Raw genomic sequence first — 21,884 nt, 5'->3', positions numbered from 1 at the left:
CGTGGGTCTGCAGGTCGGGGATGGAGCTGGGGACACAGCAGCAAGGGGTCTGGAGCATCCCTGGCTCATGGAGCGAGAATGTGGGACTGAGGCTGCAGGACTGGCTCTGCCATTCACCGGCACGGCGCACACCAGGCCTAGGCCCAAGAGCGGTCACGCGGCCGCAGGGCCCGGCCAGCCCGCAGCCTGTGTCAGTGCTCCTGGCATACCCTCCATCCTTGTACCCAGCCAGGAGAAGGCAGAGAGGGGCCCCGAAAACACAACGCAGGGGTCGGCCCCCAGGGTCCTGGGTGCCCCAGGGTTCAGGGACAGTGACTCAGGCTCTACAGCCTTCTGAGTGGCTTCTAGTCAGAGACCCGTGGGCACCATCTGGCCCAGGTTTTTCAGTCTCCCTGCCTCCCACCCTTGGAGGTGGGGGGGGGGCCTAGAATGATGGCCAGTTTCCTGGGAATCATTTGCTCCAAAATGCACCGAATTGCTGAGAAGAAGACCAGATAATGGGCTCTCTGAGAGAAAAACTCGGCCAGGGGCCATTTTCTCCTCTCATCATTGAGCATGTGCCAAAGGTGAGCCCGGGAGACTCCGGGACGCGAGGATGTACGAGGACGCACCTGCAAGGGAGAACAGGCCCCGCCAGCCCAGCACCAAGGGAGCAGCTGGTGACTTACAGCTCTTTCCTCCTCCCTCCCCTCTGGATCTATATTTAAACCTGAGGCCAGATCTGCTTTGAGTAATAGTTTATTCCAAAGTTGTCTTTTAAACTTGACGTCATGTTCTCTTGCTGAATCAGTCTGTCTTTCCTCACCAGTCCCCTTCCTGTAACTCTGGTAATATTTTTTGCATACAACGGTGCTTAGACACACCAGCAAGACAAAGAGGAACAGGCCCGCCCAAGCGACACGCTCTGGGGGAGGCGTCACCCCAGTGGCCTGTGTGGGAATGAAAAGCGGGGAGCAAAACCGGGCAGGTCTCTCGCTCCAGCGTGAAGACGCCATCACAGGACTCTCATCTGTTTCTGATTCTAATGAAGGGAGAGAAATGATTCACGATGCCGGGCTCAGAACTGATCTGTCATTGGAACCGGCTGTCACTGGTACCACATTTTCAAATTGAGTTGAAGACCAAAACACAGAGAACCTTCGCTTGAGCTGAGAGATCATTTGCTTATCTGCTCTGGGGGCAGAAAAGGATCAAATTCCTACCAACGTATTCCAAGGATCAACAGAAAGTCCCACCTCTTCCCACTTGGACATTTGGATCTTTATTCCTCTCCTTTCCATCATCCCTTGTGAGCGAGATCTCGCAGAACTCTTGTGAGTGAGAATGGAACTGAGATGCTAACTTTCTTTGCAGCCCTTGAAGTGAGAAAAAAGGAAGGAAGCGAAGCATCCTACTTCCCTCTTCAGCGTGAATGAAAGGGGAACTTGACAAAGAAGCCTGAGCTGTCCAGGAAGTAGAAACCCAACAAGCGACTCACTGTGTTTCCTCCTCGGCAACCGGCTTGGTGTAATAATCACTCGAGTAGAGAACCACGTTGGCCACTTGTTCCACTGCAAAGGAGGGACAGGGGTGGTGATTCGACGTGGGGTCCTCCGCACATGTGCACGGAGCCTGCAGGGGACACGGTTGGTCTCCCTCTCCAGTGGCTCTTGGACTGTACTTCTCAAGCTTGGCTTTAAGGCTGAGGTTTCTGGGTTCTGTGCTCAGGACACTTCTGTTCACCAATCACCTGCTCTGTGGCAGCTCCCAGCCATGGGCCAGCCTCCCTCAAATGGCACCTCTTGGGAGACCCCTCTCTGCAGAGCCCACAGCATACCCCTGGGTATCCTTCCAAGTGTTCTGGAACTCACCAATTGCTCTGTCTCCAGACCCACCTTTTTCCAACACTATCTTATTTAATGAGCACCTCCTTCTAGTTGTTCAAGCTAGAAACCACCTGCCGGCAGCATAAGACTGACAGGAAGGTAGGCTGTGGAGCCAGACTACTTGGGCTCAAATCCCAGCTTAGCCATGAGCCGCAGGGTGAGTTACTTAGCTCGTCTAAGCCTCAATTTCCCCATCAGCAAAATGGGGGAGATAATTGTATCTAACTTACATGGTTGTTGTGATGATCAAAAAGATAATTTTTAATCTCTGTTAAAACCAAATTTGAGGATTAAAAGAAACAATTTGCGTGAAGCACTCAGCACAGTACCCAGCATATAAAAAGCTACTAAAGGGGCCCCCGGGTGGCTCAGTTGGTTAAGCGTCCGGCTCTTGATTTGGGCTCAGGTCATGATCTCACAGTTTGTGAGATTGAGCCCTGCATCGGGCTCTTCGCTGACAGTGGAGAGCCTGCTTAGGATTCTGTCTCTCCCTCTCTCTCTCTCTGCCACTGTCCTGCTCTCTCTCTCAAAATAAAAAAATTAAAAAAAAAAAAACACATGAAAAAAATTTTTTAAAGCTACTAACATCTTGCTTCAGAAAATTCAACCTTCTTTCAAAAATTAATGGCTTCAATATTAGAATCCATAAAACTTTGAGAAACAATTTAAAATCAAAGTATCAAGTGATATGGGGCTGCCTGAGTGACTCAGTCTGTTAAGCATCCAACTCGATTTCGGCTCACGTCATGATCTCACTGTTCATGAGTTCGAGGTCCGTGTCGGGCTCTGTACTGTTAGCACAGAGCTTGCCTGGGATTCTCTCTCTCCCCTTCTACCTGTGCCCTCCCCCCACTCACCCATGCTCTCTTTCGCTCTCAAAATAAATAAACTTAAAAAATAAAAAATAAATTAAAAAAACAAAACAAAAAATAAAGGATCAAATGATACTTTCTCAATCCTGCTGCTTTGTGGAACACTATGTTGGATACTACACACAACAGATGCTAAATAACTCCAGGTCCCACAAAGACTAAATGCAGACGAAATAACCAACATAAAACAAAGCTGTGAGCATTCATATTCATATCGGGAAAACTCTATAATTCCTTAGTATGCGTTCATCAAAACTCCTGAACCTCCTTACTGATGAGGGACACACAAACACAGAGGAAAGTGGTGTATGTATGACACGAGCGATCAACCATCCTGATTTTCCTGGAACTCGCCCCATTTAGCATTGAAAATCCACACTCTGCGTCTAACTTAGTCACTGGGGGTTTGAGTTAGCAGTGAGCTTACAGGTCACCCTCCCTGGCCATTCTGCTGTGTCTTTTTTACGTAGCCCCTGTAAGACCATGACATCAGACCATCCCCTGCACTTTGATGCCCTCTGAGCTGAAGAGATGTGTAGAACAGCAGGCAGGAGGCGCCCTGCTGGTAGCATGAGGCCAGGCGTGGTCATCACCTCGTGGTGTTGCAACAGCAGCAGAGACGGTAGGGCTTTGCCGTTCACAAAGCACCTCCAGTGTGACCGGTCCCTGCAGCCTCATGAAATCCAGGCAGGTAGACCGGGAATCAGGGCCGTGGATCTCAGCTGGGATTCAGAGAGGACTCACACGGCTTGAGACCACAAATCAGGCCTCTGGCTGTCAGTCTAGTGCTTTGCCCACTGCACTGTGCGGTATCTACCAACAAAAATTCCTTCTGATCCGAGAGAGAAAACTCCATGCCTTCTCCGGAGATCTGGCAAGGGGCTCCTCCAGGAAGGCATGGCATGGAAAAATGGAAGATGGCCTGTCAGGGACGTTGTCTCAAGACAAAAGACAGCCCTAAAGCAGACACAAGGTTTCAGGAGGTGATGCTGAAGGTCTCGCCTCCAGCAAGTCCCTGCTGTCCATGACAACAGAGATTAAACAGGCAGTTCCAAAGACCCAGGAAGTCCTTATCCAACCAGAGGAGAGACCCTTGGGAAATAGGACCAGACTGAGAAGTTCTAGAAGACACTACCCTCCCGTTTTGAGAAGAGGGTCCTACCTAATGCTTTAATCTTCTTCACTGTCTTGTCTGTGTTGTTGGTCACAGTAATGGTCACAGTAATGGATTCCCCATGGAAATAGATCTGTAAAAGTCAGCAGACAAGTCAGAAAAAAGGAACAGAGGGTGGTGGTATCTTTAATCTCATGGCTTTTTCTAGGTTTATCTCAACCCTTTAACTAGTGTAAAAGTGACTGAGTTCCCATACTTTCAAGGAAGATAAAGTGACAGCAACATGTTTCCTTTGGTGACAGTCCAGAACACAGCCTGCCTTGAGTGTGGCATAAACTGAGGAAGACTATGGTGACCAACGTGGAGGGGAGCGAGGGTATTCCCGCCTGGAACACCCAGTGCAGAGGGTCTGAGGGTCACGGCAGAGGTGGCCATGGGGGTCCTGAGCGGAATTATAAGGCCATTTTGGGGCAGGATGAGTGCAGTGACTGGGAATCACTGGGAGCCCAGTAGCCGAACTCCCGTCCACAGTGCTCCCCACATGATCTAGGCCCAGGTGGGCACACCCGGACATACATGCGCACACACGGGAATGCGCGTGCACACACACGGACACACACACACACACACCACGCAGTATGTTGAGCTTTTGCCCATGTGTGTGCCCAGCTCTTGGCAACCAGAGGACCAGAGACGGCCTTGGCCGGTGCTTCTTCGCCCTTTTCCACTGTGACATACTTGAGTGATGACATTCACATGATTCAGTCACCCCTTCCTCATGATGTTGAAACTTAAATTTCCCAGGGAAGTAAACCATTTGCAAAGCTGCACCCACTGGTGCTACACTGGTAAATGAGGCCCGTGGGGGCAGAGGGGGTGAAAAAGAGTCTGGGGCAGGGGGATGTGGTGACCACCACCCCTTTCCCTAGTTGGTCGGGACTGGTGGTGTAGGGGAATGTGGCCAGCAGGACGCTATTCTAAGGGTCACCTCCACGAGCTCCAAATTATGAAAAATGCCAACAGCTCACAAATGCTGGTGCTTTAACTGTGCCTAGAAACAAGATCACATGCCACACACTCACAGCAGACGGGGGCCCGGGGCCTGTCCCCCAGGCCTGCTCCCACATGGGACACACCTCTTTGTCACCTGCTCACCTCTTTGTCAAGGGAGACCGCGAGGTGCAAGGGCTTGTCGGACATGAAGAACTGCCAGGCGGCCTCTGCTTGGGGCTGGGGGCCCATCTTCAGGGGCGCGTGCTGTACTTTGCGGATCAGTAAACGCACGGAACTCCTGCGGATGAAGATTTGGGCTCGGGTCATGATTTCACAGGTTGTGAGTTCAAGCCCCGCGTCAGGCTCTCTGCTGACAGAGCTCTCCCTCTCTCTCTGCCCCTCTCCCACTCTCACTTATGCGTGCTCTCTTTCTCAAAATAAATAAACTTAAAAAGAAAGGAAGGAAGGAAGGAAGGAATGGAGGGAGGGAGGGAGGGGGAATCTGGAGTCTTTCAGAGGCTTATGTGAACCCCTGAGGTTGCTAACTCCTCTCCATCACCCCTCAAATGATCAGCCACTGACCCGCCCCGTGCGTAGACAGTCTTTCCTGACTGCCTGGCCACGCAGCCCTGTGGGGAGAGCTCCTGTTCACGGAGCCAAAGTGAGGGGTGGTTTTCTACCCCAGTTCCTTGCACCACCCCCCCCCAGCGCCGCCCCTCCTCCCACAGCTACACTCTTACTTCCTGGGCACTTTGTCCTCCTCATCCTCCGTGCTGTCTCTGGCGAATGCTTTGACCTCAAAGTCGACCCCACAGCACTGCAGGGGGGCAAGAGAAGAGACAAGGCCTGAGTCAGCACCTCCCTTCCTGGGGGCTGGGGTCACACTGCCCACGGGATGTTATGTGGCACCTTCTCTTTCTATCTTCTCCATGTCCTTTTTGGGGCTGCCCCAGTGAGGAGAGATTTGCCATGTAAGGAAATAATGACATCAGCACGAGAAGCACACCGTGGTCCCCAAGCCCCCAAGGTGATCATGTATGGTGTCTACCCCCCCCCATTTAGTTGTCCCTCTAGATGTGACCCTGCATGTGTGTCACACTACCTACAGTAGGGGCCAGACTCAGGTGCTCACGGAGCAACAGAAGGCCCTCGACGGCCCATGCCAGCCACCAACGCCTGGCCCGGGGGGGGGGGGGGAGGGGGGCAGGGAGGGGCACGGTCAATGGCCAGGCTGGACCGGGGGGTCTGGTACTGGCGGCTCTTCCAACTTGTGCTGAGAAGCTGGAAATGGAATTTGGAGCAAAGTCTGCTCACGTTGAAATGAACTACCTAACGGTATGTTGCGTGGGTAAAGCAAAAGCGTCCCCCACACCTTCCACCCCTAGCCCCACGGGGCCCCACCCCAGCCTGCTCGTCTCTGCACATTATCACTCGTGGGGGGCATGGGGGCCGCACCGCCCTCACCCACTGCCCGGAGGGAGAAAGGGCACGAGGCCAGCTGCGTTGATGGTGGCATACCAGCCACAGCCTCATTGGCTCTACAGCTGTGGAATCGTGGCGAGTCTGAAATCTAGGCCACGAACACACCGGCACCACTACCCACCATCACGCCGGCACTGCTTAGTGGCATGACCGAGCCCTCTCTGTCCCTCCTCGCTCCCCCTGCACCCACTTCGTTAAAGATGCTGCCTATACAAGCCAAGCCCTCACTCTGGTCCACCCTGGACACGTGCTGTTCCTTCTGCCCGAACGCTTCAAGCCTCTCTGTCTCCCTCTTTTTTACATTTGACAAACTCCTTGGTGTACTTGCCGTTCCAGCTCCAGGGTCTCCCCAGCTCTAGGGCCCCGAGGCCCTCGGCCGTGCAGCCGCTCCCCTCCCGGGCCTCCATGGGCCCAGCTCATGCCCACAGCCCTGCTGCTGGGATGGAGTAGAGGGAGCACTTGGGTTGGCACAGGGTCCCCCACTCTGATTTAGTGACCTCGTCTTCCTCCATCTTGGCCACCCACATCTGGGTTTTCCTGGACCAGTGGCTTTCAAATGTTTCAGGCCACCCCCACGGTAAGAAGCAAAGTTTATAATGTGGCCCAGTAAACAGACACGCGTGTGTGAAATGGCTCGGGAAGTAACACTGAGCTTTGTGCAGATTCCCCATTTTATCCTATTTCATTCTATTCGATTTTTCTCAAATGCTCCTTCTGGTTCACTGCACCGATTTCACAAACCACCAGTGGGGCAAGATCCCCACATCGGAAATCCCTGCCCAGATTGTGGCGTCTGTCACCGTGCCCCTCTGTACTCCGGGATCAGCCTCGCCACTCTGGTCTTCACTTCACTCCTGTCTAGCCCTCTCGCTCGTGACACCTCCGATTTCAGGGCCTGTAATCCCTGGGTCCTGGCACCTTTCACTCTCGCCTCCTGTCCTCACCACCCTCCTTCAAGGCTTAGAGCCTCTGCCCACCACTTAGAACCCCCTGGCCACTCCTCCTCATACACACTCAGCCCCTTTGCCTCTCTCTTCCTTTGGAGCTCATGCTTGACCCATCCAGCCCCTCGCAGTGCAGTGGCCAGATTCCTTAGAATGTCTCTCTACTTTTGTATCTATTTGAAATTTTCCACAATATATGGCTATTTTTAAAAGTCTTTTGAGGGGCACCTGGGTGGCTCAGTGGGTGAAGCGTCCGACTCTCGATTTCGGCTCTGGTCACGATCTCACCATTCATAGGATGGAGCCCCACGTTGGGCTCTGTGCTGGTAGCACTGTAGCCTGCTTGGGACTGTCTCTTCCCCGCTCTCTCTCTGTCCCTCCCCTCTCAAAAAAAAAAATATATATATAAAGTCTTTTGAAGGAATGAATTAACCCATGGCATTTCTTTTTGAACTAACCTTCCCCGTATCTTGTGGAGCAGGCTGCAGCATCACTGAACAGGGCAAGTAGTCAGGAAACTGTGGGAAGAAACAAATCATTTTGTTCAGAGGGGGTTCTTCCATGTGTAATATGCACTCAATGTACAAAAATTGGAAGACGATGACGAGCAAGCAAAAACCACAAAAACAAACAAACAAAAACACCGTGGTCACCCGGAATAACATCACAGACACAAACTTGTAAGCGTCCTAAGGGCACCCTTGCCCACAAACACGTACGCAGATGTGTGCTCTACAGAAATGAGGCCAATGATGCACATGTCCTGTCCTCTGCTTTGCTCACATCGCCACCCTAGCCCTACTCAGAATGCGTTATGACCATTTTTCTATGCGCGAGCTCTGCACCACTGTTTCTGGGGCTTTGTTAACACCACATTTAATTTCGCCGGCCCCCTTCACAGGCTGGCCCTTCATGAAATGGTGCTTTGCTTTTTTTTTTTTTTTTGCCATGATAAACAATGCTGCAATAAACCTCCTTCTTCATCTACCTTAGCACAATTTTCTCTAATTAAGTCCAGAGGCTATGCTGCTAGAAAGGGAGCCATCAGGTCAAAATCACATTTTAAAGGTTCTTGATACATGCTGGTTTGTTATCTCTAAAAAGTTATGGCAATTCAGGGACGCCCGAGTGGCTCAGTCAGTTGAGTGTCCAACTTCGGCTCAGGTCATGATCTTGCGGTTCATAAGTTCAAGCCCCACGTCGGGCTCTGTGCTGACAGCTCGGAGCCTGGAGCCTGCTTCGCATTCAGTGTCTCCCTCTCTCTCTGCCCCTCCCCTGCTCGTGCTCTGTCTCTCTGTCTCTGTCTCTGTTTCCGTCTCTCTCTCAAAAATAAACAAACATTAAAAAAAAAAAAAAGTTACGTCACTTCAAACTCCCAGTACAAGATCACGAGGACATGCACGACCACAAAACTTTTTTTTTAAGTGATTAAAAAAAAAAAAAAAAAAGGTTGTGGTAAAATGCATAATGTAAAACTTAAACATTTTAAGTGTATAGTTTATTGGCATGAAGTTCATCCAACCTTGTTCTGCAATAATCCCCACCATCCATGTCCAGAACATTCCTCTTGTCCCAAACTGAAACCCTGTACCCGGTCAACACTGATTCCTTCCCCCCCGCTCCCGGCACCACCACCCCCCATACCCTGGCACCTGCCATTCTACGTTCTGTCTCTATTAATCTGAGTGCTCCAGGCCTTTCCTGTCGGTGGAATCATACAGTCTGTCCTTCTGTGTCTGGCTTCTTTCACTTAGTCTGATGTTTTCAAGGTTCGTTCGTGTTGCAGCTTGTGTCAGAATTTCCCTTCCCTTTCGAGGCTGAGCCGTCTAACTTTGGAGCGATAGATAATCGTAAGACACACAGACACGCTCATAGGGACGGCAGTAGCTGCTTTGGCTGTACTGAGTTCACGCCCAAGTCTTCAGAGGCACGCAGGCTGGCACCGTGGGTCACCAGGTCTCACCAGGTGGGACAAAGCCCCAGGAGAGGTGGAGCCACTCATCTGCCGTGACCACTGAACATCGGTCAAGGCTACAGACGACTTCCGACTTCAGTAAGCTCTCCCATCCTGCAGGGAGCCCTTTCACATCTAGAACGAGTCCAGGCCAAACGAGGGGCACTTCTTTCTTTTTATAGATCAGCAAGTGAGGGAATAACGTGCCTGTGTAATTAGCTGGTCAGATGAAGGGAAATATTTAAACCGTGGGTTGAAATGGTGCCTTCAAAGGCTGAGAGGCTATTTTCAAGGACTTAAAAAAAGACAATCACAGCCCGTGCAATCTAGAATTTCCTCCAAGGATGCAATTTGAAGGCCCACAAAAGTGAAGTCATTACTCTGTCCCCTCCTCCTTCGCTCCTGGTCACACTGTAAGGTGAAGGAGCTGGGGCAGGGGAGAGGGGAGCAGGGAGAGGAGTCACCCACCGTGAGCAGGAAGGGGTATGTGTTCTCCCCCAGCTTCTTCATCAGGCTCTCCTGAAGCTTTGTGGGGGCCCCCACGGCCCCCACAGGAGGGAACACTTGGACCTGGGAGAAGTACAGGTCCCTGCGGAAGGTCAGGCCAATCACATCGATGTCTTCCTGGCCGTACCGGAAGGCGCAGGTCAGAGAGACGTACACTGGAAGGGAGACAAGAGGAGGATGGGCTTGTCCCACTGGCGTGGCGCCTCTGCCTGGCTGAGTGGGTGTGGGGCAGCCACCGAACATCCACCCATTAGCGTCTAGAACCACAGCACCCACCTGTTTCTGCAGATCCAGCACCTTCCCTGGGGCTCGTGTTAATTACTCTAAAGCGTATGTCAGAGGACACAGAGGCACCTTCCATGAACTGCCCATTTTGCCTTCAGACTCCCCTGTGTCCTCCACCCTATCACCCCCTCCTCTTGACCCGCCTGCTCAGGGACCTCAGGAGGTGCGAGGTCGCTGGGCTTCTGGGGACAGGATGTCTGCATGGAGTTGAGAATGAAGGTGATAAGCAGAGGGAAACAGCACTAGGGAGCAAAACAGACCTGTGCCAGACAGGGGCCTGCCAGAGGCGCTGGCCAGGGCCTTATGGACCAAGAGGACAGATGAAATCAGATCCCAGAAACGCTTCTTTCACATTGCTCGGAAACCCATCAAGCATTCTCTAAGCCAAAACTTCTGCAAATTCAGGTTAATCAAACAGATATAATCTGTGCCTCCAGTGAACCAAAAGGATTATATAAAAACTATACGTTTTGAGGGAGGGCTATTTACAACAGTCTTTAATGGGGTAAATAAAAGCATGCAAAGCTCATTATTCTTGAACAGGAAGCATATCAGAAGTGGTGCCCCCAAGTCCTAGAAGCCATCGGTTGTAGATTTTGTCTGTGCCCTCCCCACTAAGCTCAGAAGAGCCAATGATCACTTGCCTGTCCCTCATCCAGTGTTTGTAAGAGAAGGTGCCCAGAGATGCCCGGGCGTTACGCCTCCCTCACTGGACAGTGCTTTCCCTCAGAACGGGAGGCCTTCTCCGGCCAAGGGTGTGGGCTGTCAGGGCTCAAACCAGGATCCTCCTGGTGCCAGAGGGAAGCAGGATACCCAGGAGGAAGTCAGAGACAGCAGAAGGGGTGGTTTTCAACCCCCTTTCTGCCATGACCCCTGGGTGCTGACGGCCCCACCCCTGACGTGCTTCCGTGGTCACATCCAGGGGTGGGAATGACGCCTTGTAGTTGCCAGTAGCAACCACTCTAAAAAGCGTATTCACAATGGAACAGACTCAGTAACGTTATCATAAGGAGAACTGGGGTCTGCCCTAATTTAGTTCACACAACTGTTATTAGCACCAAATTACTTGCCACACACACCACAGCTGCCAGACGTTCTTCAGGGATGCTGTGATGCTGTGGTTCAGAACCACCACAGTCAGCATTTAAAAAAATGAGCCTTCCAGCAGGGCTCAATTTCCCATCAATTTCCCTCCTGAGTTTGCCTCCAGCAGAGAGCCACAAGGCACAGGGTGACCACAGAGCTGATGGAGCCCACAGACCTGCTCTCCACGCTCCGTCCACCGTTTACCTGTCCTGCCACCCTGAACAAGTGACTCCCTTGGGTCTTTACCTTCATGTGGGAAATGAGGACAATGAGCTCTGATGTGAACAGGACAGGGTCCTGAAGATTATACCAGGGAGTGTGGGCGACAGGGCCTGGCAGCGATGGGTGTGAGAGAGCACCAGCGGACTCCCCGACCCTCCGCCCCCAGAGCCAGCCAAGACCAGACCAGACCAGGTCCTCAGAGTTCAAGAAGCCCGCCTCACCTTTCTTTCCCTTCACAAGTGCAGGATCCACCAACACGACACCATCTACACGGAAAGGAAAAGAATAATGAGGGCGGAGAAGATGAAAGACACCAGAGGCCTTCTTTATATATTTACCTGTGGTTCTTTAATTACACAGTAATCCATGTTCATTATAGGAAAATCAGAAAGGAGAGTTAAGCAAAGAGCAAACAAAGTCACCCAAATTTCCACCATTCAGAGATACCCATTGTCAAGATATCGGCACAGGTTTTTTTTCCAGATGTATATACACTTATATGGATGATTTTACTGAAAAATTGAGATCCCACTCTATATACTATTCGGTTAACTGCTTTTCTCATGCAACTATATATTGCAAACATCTATTCTTACACACACACACACACACACACACACACACAATGTACTAATCATTTTAATGACTATACATTGCTATTGCTTCATTGAATGGATGCACCTTAAATTATTTAATTAACCCCCTCTTGTTAGGGCATTTAAGTTGTTTCCAGTTTTCCCCATTATAATGAGTATTGTGAGGACCATCCTTACTACATACATCTTTGATCTATCAATGGTAGAACCAGATTTGGCTTTTGATGACATATTGCCAAATGACCTTCCAGAAAACGTTCTGCTGAGGGACATTCTCATCCTCAAGTGCCTAAAAATGCCAGGGTTGGTTTTTTTTTTTTTTTACAGTCTTTTTAAAAATAGCTATTTTACTTGAAATAATTATAGATTCGCAGGAAGTTGCAAAGATAGCACAGAGAGTCCCTGTGTATCCTTCGTTCAGTTTCTTCCAGTGGTTACAACTTAGATAACCGTCCTGCAATATCGAAACCAGGAAGCTGACATGGGTACAGGGTACAGTGTGTGTATAGTTCTAAAGTCATTTTATCTCATGTGGAGGTTTGTGTAACCACCACTGCAATCGATACAAAGAGGTTCCCCCCACCATAGAGCAATCTCTTGGATCATCCCCTCCCCCACCATCCTCTGTCCCCGGGGAACTACTCATCAGTTTATCATTTCTATAATTTGGCCATCTCTAGATTGTTATATAAGTGAAATCACACGGTATATAGCCTTTGAGACTGGCTCTTCCCGCTCAGCACAATGCCCTTGAGATCCATAAGCTGTGGCGTGTATCAGCGGCTCATTCTTTCTCATTGCCGAGTAGAATTTCACGGTATGGATGTACAGCAGCTTGCTTAACCTTCTTCACATATTGAGAGACATTTTGGTCCCTTCCAGCTTGGAGCTGTCACACATAAAGCTGCTATAAACAATCGTGGACAGGTTTTTGTGTAGACGTGAGTTTTTGTTTCTCTGGGATGAGTGCCCAGAATGCAATTGCTGGGTCATCTGGTAAGTGTATGTTTAATTTTTAAAGAAACCCCAAAACTATTTTCCAGAGGAGCTGTTCCACTTTACATCCCGGCCAGCGATGTATGAGTGATCCGGTTCCCAGTATCCTCACCACCATTTGGTATGGTCGCCATTTTTAATTTTAGCCATCCTGACAGGTGTATAATGATATTTTAACTCACCGTGCTTTAATTTGCATTTCCCTAGTGGCTAATGATGTTGAACATTTTTCCGTGTTCTTATTTGCCATACATACATCTTCTTTGATGAACTGCTTTTCATGTTTTTTGTGTGTTTTCTTTGTTTTATGTAGAGTTTTACTCTATTGTTTTTAAGATTATTTATTTTTGAGAGAGAGAGAGAGAGTGAGTGAGTGAGCAGGGGAGAGGCAGAGAGAGAGGGAGAGAGAGAACCCCAAGCAGGCTCTGCCTGTCGGGCTCAGAGCCCGACTCTGGACTCGAAATCACAAACCATGAGATTAGGACCTGAGCCAAAATCAAGAGTCGGATGCTTAACTGACTAAGCCACCCAGGCACCCCTTTGTGCATATTTTCTAATTGGATTTTGTTGTTCTTACTGTTGAGTTTCTTTATATATTCTAGAAATGAGTCCTTTGTCTCCTCCATGCTCTGAAATTGTTTCCAATCAGCATTGCACCTCATGTTTTAATTTGCATTCCTACAATTAGATTATTAGCAAAGCTGATTTGAACTGACTTGAAAGAAATACAAAACTAGCAGTTGTCTGATGACTTAAAGGAAAACCATCATTAAAATTACAATCTTGGGGCGCCTGGGGGGCTGTTAGTTGAGCTTCCGACTTCGGCTCAGGTCACGATCTTGCGGTTTGTGGGTTCAAGCCCCGTGTTGGGCTCTGTGCTGACAGCTCAGAGCCTGGAGCCTGCTTCGGAATCTGTGTCTTCCTCTCTCTCTGCCCCTCCCCTACTCACGATGTGTCTCTGTGTCTTCAAAAATGAATAAATGTTAAATTTTTTTTTTTTTTTGATTACAATCTTACTCCAAACTCAACTTACCCACAGGCTCTATTTGGTCAACATGGTCTATATAGTCTCTCTTCCCCAGGTAGATGGTCACCTGTGGGAAGAACACATGTGGATTCCAAGTGGCCAAAGAACACTAAAGCACTAAAGCGTTCATGTTAAAAATCAGCAACAACCGAAAAAAAACAAAAGAAAACAAACAAACAAACAAAAAACAACAACACAACAAAAAAACCAAAACCAAACAAACAAAACCCCTGGCCCCACAACAGCTGGCACATTTTGATTCGTCTTGAGCTGCTGCCTGGCTCTGCAGCTTGCCCATCACCCACTCTCTCCCTGCTTGGCTGTGGGCAGAGACTATGGATTGCAGGCAAGGTGTGCTCTTTCTTCAGCCCCATAAATCTGCTCCAAGGGATTCTTCCCACCCCCTTGGATGGTCCCCATTCTCCCACCTTTTCCCAGAGCCTGGAGGTCTGGGAAACCCAGATCTGACATCCCAGGTCTGAGATCATCCAGGTAACCTTGTTGAATTCACTGATAATACTTCCGTGGAAAGTTATGCTTATGCACATGAGTCTCCTCCCAACACTTAAGCCTCTTACAGCTGGCTGTTGAATGAACCAGTTTCCCCTCCTCATTAGAGGAATTTCTGAACTGAGTAAAGAGGCAGGAGGAGTTCCGTAGTCCCTGAAATCCTACCAGATGAGCTCCTGTATGGGAAAACCTGAACCCATGCCCTGAGAAAGAGGGTGTGGGGAGTTGGGGGGCAATGACCATGGTTTTGGTCCTCTTGCTGTCTGTTTCCATGCCCCTGGTGGCGAAGGTCTCTGCCAACCCCCGTTATGGAAGCACATAGGTCGTGTTCATCAAAGCGCACTGCTCTAAGCCACAGGGTTGTGAGTGCCTTAATGGTAAGAATTCTTTCACCTTTCAGCCGTCAAGGTTTCTGCCACAGTGTCTGATACACTGCAAGGATCTAATCAGCATTTGCTAAGGGCCCCAATGAGTGAGTTCACGCACCCTTCCTAGCCCCTTTCATCCCTAAGCCTCTTAAATTCATATTTTTATTTCCATGAACCACCCGAAATAATTTCTGTTGGCATTCAATCATCTCCTAGATCTACTCCCTCACATCAGATACTCTGGAGTGAATCCCCGTGCCTTCTAAGTTATTTGTATTATTGATGAAACACCCGAAGGACTGCATAGTCAGGTGGCTGGGAAGGATGGTGTGAGGATGTTTTCTGGACAAAACAAACATTAGTGTATACAAAGCCCAGAACCAAGAGAATGCTTCTGGAACCAATGGTTTCATCTGCAGGTGAAGGGCCACCAAATGGGGATGCAGGCTGATGGTTCCAACCTCAAGGCTGTTGAAGCATTTTAAGCAGGACGAAAGACTGAATAGCATTTCGGTGCTTATCACGTCCCAGGTGCCAAGCTAAGCACTGACTACAGTATTTCACTGAATCCCCACAACTACTCTGTGAGGTAGGAGTTAGCCCCATTTTATAGAAGAGATGACATTGGCATCAAAGTGGAGAATGGATGGACAAGAGGAAAGCCAGTTGGGCAGCTGACTGAGGTAGGGAGGAGGGAAGAGAGAAGGTAGATGGAGAGAGTGTGTTTTCTTCTTTTTTAAGCTTTAGCTTGGAGGAAGAGGAGCTGGAAAGGTGGTAGGTTAAGGGGAGTTTGTTGGTTGCTGTCTTTAATACACCTGAGGTCCGGGGGCGCCTGGGTGGCTCAGTTGGCTAAGCATCGGGCTTCGGCCCGGGTCATGATCTCATAGTTTGTGAGTCTGAGCCCCACATCTGGCTCTGCGTTGACAGCTCAGAGCCTGGAGCCTGCTTCAGATTCTGTGTCTCCCTCTCTGCCCCTCCCCTGCTCATGCCCTGTCTCTCTCCTTCAAAAATAAATAAACATTAAAAAAATGTTTTTAAAATATGCACAAGGTCCATCCTTGCTTTTACGTTCAGACAAAGTACTGGTAGAGAGGGAAGCTGATGGTAAGACTCTAAGGAGGAGGTGGACCGAGAGACGTACGTGTAAATAGCATGAACCTTGGATGGGAGCAAAGGCGTGTGTTCTGCTGCAACTGGAAAGGGAGTGGGGGAAGGGACAGGAGCAGGTAGGGAAGTGGGGCCGAACAATGCAGAGGTGCAGCCGACAGGTTGTTTGCTCAACCAACAGACCCATGTGCCCTTCTTCCTGGACAGAAGTTGCCAACTGCATTCAGGGTTCACCATCCCCATGGGGCCCAGGCTAGGAGGAGGCCAGCCCCAGAGGTTAATTCTTGATTGGCCTGATCCAATGATGATCATCCAATTCCTTTGGCTCAGGATTGGTTTAGGGTGGGCATGTGAGCCAGTTTTGACCAATCAGGTATGACAGAAGTCTGCTGGAGGCTACTGGGAAAATATGTTCCCAGTCTTAAGAAGAGACACCAGGAAGGCAACAGTCTTTTCCTTTCTCAGGAAGGAAGTGAGGATGAGATGGCTGGAGCTAGGGCAGCCATCTTGCCACCAGCTGGAAGATGAAGACCACAGAAAAGGGCAGAGTGGAGAGAATCACAGAGAAATGGGCCCAGGGCTCCTGGTGCACCCTGCCTGGGGTCATACAGAGCCTGCAATTGGAATAATCCTAATATGTGAGACATTAATTGATAGATTTGTCCACATGCACAAAAATTCTAAATTTCTCAGTTCAAAGGATGTCTATCTAGGTGTGAGGAATAAAATAGTGGGAAAAACATATGGCCCAGCAGGAGTGGTTTCTCTTTTCTTCTGCCAGAAGTTGGGAAGACACAAGTGGGAAAGAGTTTGGAGAATAAATGGTTGAGGAGTCCCCAAATTATCTATCACCCCACAGTGGAGTTCCTCAGCTGGGAGCAGAAAGGGCAGAGTGCCCTGTGTAAACCTGTTTCTCTTGTGTTGCACTATGAGGGTCAGAGAGTTTCCTTTGGGCCCAGGGAGGCTTAACATTTGATAAACCCTGAAGGAAAAATCCAAAGTTCAGTTTTACAAAGCACAGAAAATAGAGTGCTGAGAAGTCCCTGGAGCACCTGATTTCAGAACTGCATGTGCTGGCTAAGCGTCTACTTGGGCCAATGATGATGATTCTCTGTGTCCTGCACATAGACTCAGTGTCGGAAACAGTCTCCAGGTCTAAGCTGCTTGAGTAAAGAGTGGACTGATCCAACTGTATCAAGAGCCTTTGAAAGGAAAATTCTCAACCACTTCCGCGGGAACCCCTCAGAAGTCAACTAGAAGAAAGATCTAGATCTACACTGTCCAGTGCAGTGGCGACTAGTTACAGGGGACTCCTGGACACTTGGAATATCATTCCAAACTGACATGTGCTATGAATGTAGAATGCATACCAGACTTCAAAGACTTAGAAAGTGAATGTAAAATGTCATCAATAATTTTGATATCATTTGCATGTTGAAATGATAGTTTTTTGGCTATATTGGGTTAAATAAAAGTATATATGAAAATCAATTCCATCTGTTTCTTCTTTTTTATAAATGTGGCTGCTAGAAACTTTAAAATAACATTTGCAGCTTGAATTGGACGGTGCCGAGCTAGATTGCTGGCCCCTAAGAAGCCATCAGGTGGAGCAAGGAGACCCCGTCCATGGAGGCTGTGGTGTAGACCTTCCATCAGGCTTCCCTTTAAGATAGTGTTTAAAATTTAAGTCATTGGTTCAAGGCCAGCCAAGTAAAATGGGGGGTAAGGGGTGGGGACTGAGAGATGAGGAGAAAATGACAGGTCTCAGGACTAAATTCTTGATGAGACTGAAAAGAAGTTGTATTTGTACAATTCACTCATTCATTCATATCTCATTGTCATCCATAGAGACAGAAAATAGACAAAGAGCTTCCTCAACCTCACAGGGTTTTGATGTTGGTTGTGTCTATTCTTTTTGTTTTCTTTTTTCTTTTTTCTTTTTTGAGCAATCTCTACACCCAACGTGAAGCTTGAACTCACAACCACAAGGTTCAAGAGTCGCATGCTCTACTAAGCTGGCCGGGTATCCCCATCCCCATGTCTATTCTTGAAAAAGCTCCTTTAAAAAAACTGCATCAAGTTGCTCACTTCTGTACCACTTACCGATTTGTCCCGGGAGATCTTCTTGAAGATAACATGGTTTGGTGCAGCCTTGCCGGTCTTCCCGCTGGCCGCCATGTTATCTGTCCCTGGAAGCTTCTTCCACCGCGGGATGTAAGTCAGGTGTTAGAGGGCTGGGGAAAGGTAAAATGATCCTCAATATACAGTCAAGGACATTCTTGGTATAAAACCAACTTGTGAAATGCTGTGGATCCATTAGACATTTCTTTGGATCTGCTTGAATATCGATGTTTGATTAAATAAGGTCTTTGTCTAGTTTCTATTACACAGTGGTGTGCTTTTTTAAAAACATGTGTTTTATTTTTCTTGATAAGCCTCAAACATTTCTTAGAAAACCTCACTCAGAAGCCCAGCTAGATTCCAATGAGAAGGTTTTACTTCCTGATTAGCCAGGTTGGATTTAAAATTCTATCCTCACGATGTCTTATGGTAATTAGAATAGAGAAAGTTCCTGAAGACCATTGTATAACCACTTCACAAATATTATTTTCAAACTATGTCAAGTCCCCAGAAGTTCTTTTTTTTTTAATTTTTTTTAACGTTTATTCATTTTTTGATAGAGAGACAAAGCATGAGCATGGGAGGGGCGGAGAGAGGAGGAGACACAGAATCTGAAGTAGGCTCCAGGTTCTGAGCTGTCAGCACAGAGCCCGACGCGGGGCTCGAACCCACAAACTGTGAGATCGTGACCTGAGCCGAAGTCAGACGCCCAACCGACTTAGACACCCAGGTGCCCCAAGTCCCCAGAAGTTCTGCCCAGCAACTCCTACTCAGCTGTTTTCCTATCCTGTTCTCTCACTTCTCCCCAGCTTTACGCACAGTGGAAAAGCCATCTTAGCTGTCCAGAACTCAGTGAACTGAGCCTCTTTAGCAAGCAAAGTCCCTGAAACCACACGGAGAAGGCAAACCTGGGACAGACTGACCACATGAAAATGCCCATCGTCCTGACCCTTGCTCTTCCCTGTGCTTGCCCCGGGTTTCCGAGAAGCCTTGTGCTGGGGATGGTCATGTACCTTGTGCAGCCAGATGGGCCCGGGAGGCGAGGAGAAGGGCTCTGTCCCTCTGGGGTGAGCAGCCGGCCCTGGCTCTGTGTAACCAGATGACCCCACCGAGGTCCCTGGCTGATGTGCGTGGGGAATTTGTAGGGAACTTGGGGAGGGTGCCCACACCCGGGTCTCAGTGTCTAGAAGCCAAATCCCATTTAAGGAGCAGGGTGGAGAAGGGATTAGGGTTGAGACGGGCGAATTGGTGGTTTCAGCAGTTCTAAGCATTAGGCAAAGGCACGAGTCTCCGTCCAGAGGGGCTCACAGGTGCAGGAGCGCCAGTGGGGAAGGCGTGGTGCGGGGGCGGATAGCTCCGGAAAAGCTGCTTTTTATCCTAACCCTCTTTGGGTTCTGGAAATAGACTGATTAGCCCTTCAGCCCCAGTATCACCGGGACAGGGGATTTTCGAGTGCTCAACAAACTTGATTAAACTCAGCAGGTGGCTAATGCAACCTTGGGCGTGGGGATAGAAACAAAAAGGTCAAGGAGAAATGTCAACCTCAAGATGAATCCTGGTGTTATTCAAGCCAGACCAGATGGGTGTCCCCCCTCCACCCCTTGCCCTCCTGATTACTGTCCCCAGTCTTGTCTGTTCCTCCCCCCACCTGCACCCCACCTCCCCCCTTGTCTCTGGAATCTGTCCACATCTTCTCCTCCCCGGAGCCTCCTCCTGAGTCCACACCACCCCCTCTGCTTCCTTGGACCATAATGTCTCCTGCCGTCTGACTACTCCGTGTCCAGCCTCCGGCTCCTTGTCTGCAGTGGAAGAGGGGCCTCCCAAACCCTGACCTGTCCCCTCCGTTTAGTATCTCCCACTGTTGTCAGGACACGGGCACCATCTTGAAATCTCTACCTGCTTTCCACATTGTCCTGTACCACATTTCCCCCCACTCCCCCACCCCCACTGTTCTTTTTTGCCTGGAACAATCCTCTTCTCGGGGCGCCTGGGTGGCTCAGTCGGTTGGGCATCCGACTTTGGCTCAGGTCGTGATCTCACAGTCCGTGGGTTCGAGCCCCGCGTCAGGCTCTGTGCTGACAGTTCAGAGCCTGGAACCTGCTTTGGATTCTGTGTCTGCCTCTCTCTCTGCCCCTCCCCCACTCACGCTCTGCTCTGTCTCTATCAAAAAATGAATAAACGTTAAAAAATTAAAAAAAAAAAAAAAAAAAGAACAATCGTCTTCTTCTGTCTTCAACTTGCTGACTCATTTCACCCTTCGTGCTGTAAGTGAGGAGTCCCATCGTCCGGGGAGCCTTCCCCAACTTCCGGGGCTGGGTTGGAGGCACAGCTGCATTTGATGCTTGTGTGGTTATTTTATGATCTTTCTTCCCTCACTTGACTCTTGGCTCCAGGAGGGCAGGCACCCATCCCGTTGTTTCCCTCACCTCTGCATTCCCAGTGCCCAGAACAACAGCTGCTCACAAGAACACTCAGGGAATGAACACATGGGACACTGCAGACACATTTACCTATTGGACTTGACCTTGTGTCCGGGAATGAAGCTAAGTCTAAGCAAAAAGCATGTTCTAACACTTTGGGGTGTTAGCATCTATGGAAACATTCCGGGGGCTCCCCCTCTGCCTGGACAATGCCTGCAAGGCCCTCCCAGATTTGCTCCCCTGTTACCTCTTGTGAGAAGTAAGGGAGATGACTCATTTTCAGAAATACCAAATAAAAGCTACACTGTCTAGTTAACAGGTTTATAACCTATTGGAAGTATGTACAAAACCCCCCCCCCCCAATGGAGTCCCAAACCCTTACACACTTCACTTCTTGGTTCTTCTTCTCCTCTCCCTTCTGAGCGCTTATTTCCGGAGGCCAAAGAACACGCGCCAAAGAACAAAGGGAGGAGGGAATGAACATTTGCCCCAGTCAGACTACTTCACTTCACATCACTTCCCTGTGCGCTGAGTCTCCACATCCCTCCTTTGAGTGGGCCGATGGGCTTATTTCTCACTACCTCACCCACTTCTCCGGCCTATTGGTCTCTTCACTTTTCTTTAAAGCTGCCACAGGGCCTTTGCGCTTAACTGTTTCCCGTTCTGGAACACTCCTCTCACAGAGAGCCGCTTCCTTTGGGTCTTTACTTCAATGTCACCCCATTCACCCCACAGCCTATAATGTACCAGCTCGCCCAGAACTTGCAGCCTTCTCTGCATTATTTTTCTTGTCACTTATCACTGTCTCACATACAGGAGAAGCTGTGTGCCTTGTTTTCCTGTCTGTCCCCAGCCCCATCGTTCCTGGAATGCATGCTCCAGGGGGGATAGAGACTTCCGACTACCTATCCCATCTCCAGCACTTAGAAGAGGGATCTCACTAGCCTTGAAGCAGCACATCGATGAGTCTCTGGATTGCAACAGTGTAATAGCTGGCAGAAACTTTTTAAATTTCTAAGGGGGAAAGCCTTTTTTTGTATTGTTTTTTTTTTTTTTTTTAAACCAGAGGAATGCCAGCAGTAGCTGGCAAAAGGAATGACAGAATTAGAAAAACATCATTTGACAAACTCTGATTCCATTAGCCAGCCATGCCTTTTGATTTTCTGCATTTTAGTATGTATGTATGTATGTATGTAATCTCTACAGTCATTGTGGAGCTCAAACTCACAACCCCTCACAACCCCTCGATCAAGAGTCACCTGTTCTTCTGAGCAAGCCAGGTGCCCCATATTTTCCGTTATTTCTTTTGCCTTGACATCTGGGGCTCTGCGGTCCCTGGAGACTGCTAGCCCTTTCCTAGAGACAGCCTTTCATACGCAAAGTAACCAGTTCAGAGCCCACACACCTTGGAGGCC

At 49.2% G+C, this 21,884-nt stretch overlaps 1 protein-coding gene across 2 annotated transcripts in view; it reads right to left on the bottom strand.

Moving 5' to 3' along the window:
- SAG (S-antigen visual arrestin) overlaps nucleotides 1-19,244 on the bottom strand; it is a 29,967-nt gene extending 10,723 nt beyond the window's left edge. Inside the window, exons 1-10 of one of the 2 annotated variants that reach the window (XM_003991270.5) lie at nucleotides 19,063-19,244; nucleotides 18,032-18,162; nucleotides 13,950-14,010; nucleotides 11,546-11,590; nucleotides 9,693-9,886; nucleotides 7,729-7,788; nucleotides 5,585-5,661; nucleotides 5,007-5,142; nucleotides 3,900-3,984; nucleotides 1,478-1,550 (exon numbers count right to left, since the gene is read on the bottom strand). In XM_003991270.5, coding sequence (XP_003991319.1) covers nucleotides 1,478-1,550; nucleotides 3,900-3,984; nucleotides 5,007-5,142; nucleotides 5,585-5,661; nucleotides 7,729-7,788; nucleotides 9,693-9,886; nucleotides 11,546-11,590; nucleotides 13,950-14,010; nucleotides 18,032-18,106 — 806 coding nt within the window. In that variant the 5' untranslated portion in view covers nucleotides 18,107-18,162; nucleotides 19,063-19,244. Of the gene's footprint in view, nucleotides 1-1,477; nucleotides 1,551-3,899; nucleotides 3,985-5,006; nucleotides 5,143-5,584; nucleotides 5,662-7,728; nucleotides 7,789-9,692; nucleotides 9,887-10,007; nucleotides 10,181-11,545; nucleotides 11,591-13,949; nucleotides 14,011-18,031; nucleotides 18,163-19,062 lie in introns of those variants that run through there. The other variant, XM_019838903.2, reaches the window with a different exon arrangement.
- Between the last annotated feature and the right edge of the window lie 2,640 nt (nucleotides 19,245-21,884).

The sequence above is a fragment of the Felis catus genome, chromosome C1, assembly GCF_018350175.1.
Source record: "Felis catus isolate Fca126 chromosome C1, F.catus_Fca126_mat1.0, whole genome shotgun sequence".
In the NCBI taxonomy this organism is placed as follows: Eukaryota; Metazoa; Chordata; class Mammalia; order Carnivora; family Felidae; genus Felis; species Felis catus.
The sequence above is the reverse complement of the archived record's forward strand: the minus strand, read 5'-3'. Positions and strand labels throughout refer to the sequence as shown.